General features: G+C 37.2%; 1 protein-coding gene across 3 annotated transcripts; it reads left to right on the plus strand.

Annotated features, from left to right (window-relative positions):
- Window positions 1–1,686: 1,686 nt before the first annotated feature.
- LOC113758775 (UPF0481 protein At3g47200-like) lies at window positions 1,687–3,156 on the plus strand. Of its 3 annotated transcripts, none has more exons than XM_027301503.1 (2): window positions 1,687–2,674; window positions 2,772–2,891. In XM_027301503.1, the coding sequence occupies exons 1-2, from the start codon at window positions 1,801–1,803 to the stop codon at window positions 2,792–2,794; spliced, it is 897 nt and encodes a 298-aa protein (XP_027157304.1). In that variant the 5' UTR covers window positions 1,687–1,800; the 3' UTR covers window positions 2,795–2,891. The 3 variants fall into 3 exon arrangements, with proteins under 3 accessions (XP_027157304.1, XP_027157305.1, XP_027157303.1); XM_027301504.1 differs by having other exon boundaries at window positions 2,778–2,858; XM_027301502.1 differs by having other exon boundaries at window positions 1,687–3,156.
- The last annotated feature ends 493 nt before the right edge of the window (window positions 3,157–3,649 follow it).

Here is a 3,649-nt window from a genome sequence, read left to right on the forward strand (position 1 = left end):
ATTGAGCTTCACAATTAATGTGATTGGTACCACTCAACCTTTGAAGAGAAATTTTCCCCAATACCCCTAGGTCTAGGGTTTGCATTCATGTAGTGCATCCAAATGTAATAAATTCTTTGGTTAAAACAAGAAAATCTTTGATTAAATCATGCAACTAGCCTTGGCTAGGTCAAAGGGGTGCCTTGGATTTTATCCTTGCCTTCCCCTTTGTCAAAATGTGACTCCCGAACCTTTTTCTTTGGTTTACGTAGACTAGGAGTCGTTTAAAAAGGGTTTCTCACTACTTTTTCCTATTTTTTTAAAAAAAAATACATTTTTTAGGTGACTTGGTACACCTTAACTCATTACCAAGTGGCGACTCCGTATTTAGTTTTAAAAACCCTTTTTAAACTATAATTTTGGGTCAAATCGTCGCATTCTCAAACCCCCATTTAGACCCATTTTTCTTTTAAATCACAATTCATTTTCCAATCACAAATTGAATCGAAAAATACATTTTAAACCATTTATTCATTTTATCAAAAAATGGGGCGCGACATTCTCATTATGTGGTTTCCTCAAATTTGTATGAGTGCGTACTAGATCCATCTAGTCTGATGGTGATTCAGTTTTTGTTAGTTCCCCTGTAGGATTAGGCTAAAGTAGAAGCAGGAATATCGTATAGAACAAAAAAAAAAAGTCTATAGATCCGAGGAGTTACAAATGATATTAGAACAAATTTAGAACAAATTTCGCATGGGGGTGAGTTTGACCCAGGGCATTAACAAACAGTTCAAAGTAAATTTGAGTCTAACCCGGGCATTACAAACAGTTGAGAGTAAACTTCCTATGGGTCATGCTAGTAAACTTTGCATGGGGGTAAGCCTAACTCGGGGTGTTACAAATGATATCAGAGCAAATTTTGCGTAGAAGTGGCTTGGAACCAATGGTGTTATAGTTAAATGCCACGATGTGGATAGGGCATTCAGGGCAAACTTCACGACATGAGGGCAAGTCTGACCCAGGGCGTTATATCTGATATCAGAGAAAATTTTGCTTGGGGGTGAATTTGGGACCAATAATGTTATAGTTTTGATTACGTAAAGTAGTGCAAGAAACTAAGTATCACATTGGATAAGGTTTTTCAGGATGTTATAAATAGTATCAGGGCAAATTTTGTGTGAGGTGAGTTTGGACCAGTGGTGTTATGACGGATTTTGTGAGAAAAGTCCTTACGTGAGGGCATGAGTGAATAATGGGTTTTACAAGGATGCAAAGTGCTTAAGTAGGGTGAATGTGATGCTCCAAAAAGAAGTCCCATATCGGGTGGGATAAGAAAAAAGGAATAGTATTTATGCCTGGTCCCATAAACTATTAAATATCTTGGACTAACCATTTTGAACTCATGATTTCACCCGAAAATTAATTGGGCCAACTCGTGAACCCGGGGCATTACAATTATAATTATAATGTAAGACAAGTAGAAAAGGTGGGCGGTAATGATCATGAAAATGCAGAGATGTATTATCATTTTGGCGACAATCAAAATCAACTAAATTAATGTCTTTAATTATTGTCAACCACCTAGGAGGCTAGGACAACCCTACTACAATAAATAAATATTGACATCCTATTGTTGAAACACTATACATTTGGTACTAGTAATTAACTAGTAAGACGTCTCAAAGAAAGGCTATGGCAGTTTCAGTAGAAGAACAATCTTAGTTTCTTCCAAATGAAGCAGTTAACATTGTCATTCCGGAGAAGCTTTTGCAGATTGTAACTGGCAGACCAAGAGAAAACCACAATCTTGGATGCCCTATGCAAAAAGTCCCACCACTTCTACGACTGGACAAGAACAACCAGCAAGACTATGATCCCTTGGTGGTTTCTTTGGGGCCTTATCACCATGGCAAAGAGGAGCTTCAATCAGCTGAGGACTTCAAACTCATAGCCTTGGAGATGTTCGTTGCTGATAGCGGCCATGATGTACTATTTTTCTATTTCAAGGTACTTCAACTTGTGAATGATGCTAGAAATTGTTATTTTGAAGATTCTACTAAAAAGTACGATGATGAAACTTTTGCACAAATGATGCTTCTTGATGCCTGTTTCATTATCAACGACATAATTTCTAGATGCAAAAGTGGCGCAAACTTTTACATCACACGCTATTGTCTTGGCGACTTGGCATCGGAAATTGTACTTCGTGACATGTTTTTACTTGAAAATCAAATTCCCTTCTGGCTTCTTAAGTTTCTGATGTGTTTGAGATGTGGTAAACAAGAAGGTGAAGAGATGCTCAACGAGTTCTTGAATGGGACTATGTTCGGGAATTATAAGGGGAGTGGAATAGCTAGCAGAGATAAGGACCTACCCCATCATCTTCTGGACGCTTTCTGGCTAGTTCTTGTCTCTGAATCCTGTAAAGACAAACCAACCTCTCCAAAATCTAGGGCCAGCAATGACTCTGTCTGTCTCAATCACTTCAAAAATTTTGGCAGATGCAGCAATCTTCACGAGTATATTTGCAATTTGCCATGTTTTCTGTGGTGGAGAAGATCAAATATTGACAATGATTCTAACACAAAAAAATACGTTCATTGCTTTCGTTCAGCCACGGAGTTGAAGGCCAAGGGAATTCACTTTAGGCGCAGCAGTGCTGACTCTTTGAAGGGCATCAAGTTCAAATCAGGTTATTTCTATGCAACACTTGAAGTTCCAATTTGGTTTGTTTCGATTTACACCAAAGTTTTCTTTTTAAATATGATTGCCTATGAAATGTGCCCAAGTACCAGCACTGACCGAGCAGTGACAGCATATATTGAGTTCATGAAATCGCTGATCGACAGCCCCAAGGACGTGAAAGAACTAAGAGAAAAAAGGATTTTGCTCACAACTTTGGGCAGTGATGAAGAAGTGTTGAAGGTTTATAAAGACATAAACACTTACGGGGTGCGGAATGTCACCATTTTTCATGGTGTGAAGGAGAAAATTCAGGCACACTATAACAACAAGGCAAAGACGTGGCTGGCTGAACTTTTCTACACTTATTTTAACAGTCCCTGGACTGCGATTGCTTTATTTGCTGCTGCTTTCCTTCTTGTCTTAACTTTTCTTCAGACCTATTATACAGTAAGGCCTTCTTAATTCCCTAAAGATAATTAGAAGTTGAAATAGTAACGATAAAGACTAGAGTTCTGTGGACGGTATCAAATTAGTATTAAAAAAAAATTTTAGGGACTGTATGGAACATCTATGTATTCTGGGTGTATGTATTTTCTTGATTTGACGATGTTGTACAATAGACTTGTGTCATATGTTGATGTTGTACAATAGTCTTATATTATATATTCTTTTTCCGCACTTAGTTCTCCAATGTTAAGTTTTTTATCTTTTAATTTATGGCATGTGCATCAAATTTGGATTAGGGGGACAGGCAAGTGAAATTCGGGATTGGCACAGGTCCAGTTGTGCTTGGTTGATTTAACTTTCACAAAAATTGGTATACACATACACCAAGATTTATGTACATGAACTAAAATTTTTTTCCTGAGTTATGTACATGAACTAACAATCAACATATACACCAAGAATTACTATATATTGGTATATTTTTTCCTGAGTCGTGTACATAAACTAAAATTACTTTTTTTTTATGCATGTGCAT

This window comes from Coffea eugenioides, unplaced genomic scaffold (genome assembly GCF_003713205.1).
Source record: "Coffea eugenioides isolate CCC68of unplaced genomic scaffold, Ceug_1.0 ScVebR1_6;HRSCAF=26, whole genome shotgun sequence".
Lineage (NCBI taxonomy): Eukaryota > Viridiplantae > Streptophyta > Magnoliopsida > Gentianales > Rubiaceae > Coffea > Coffea eugenioides.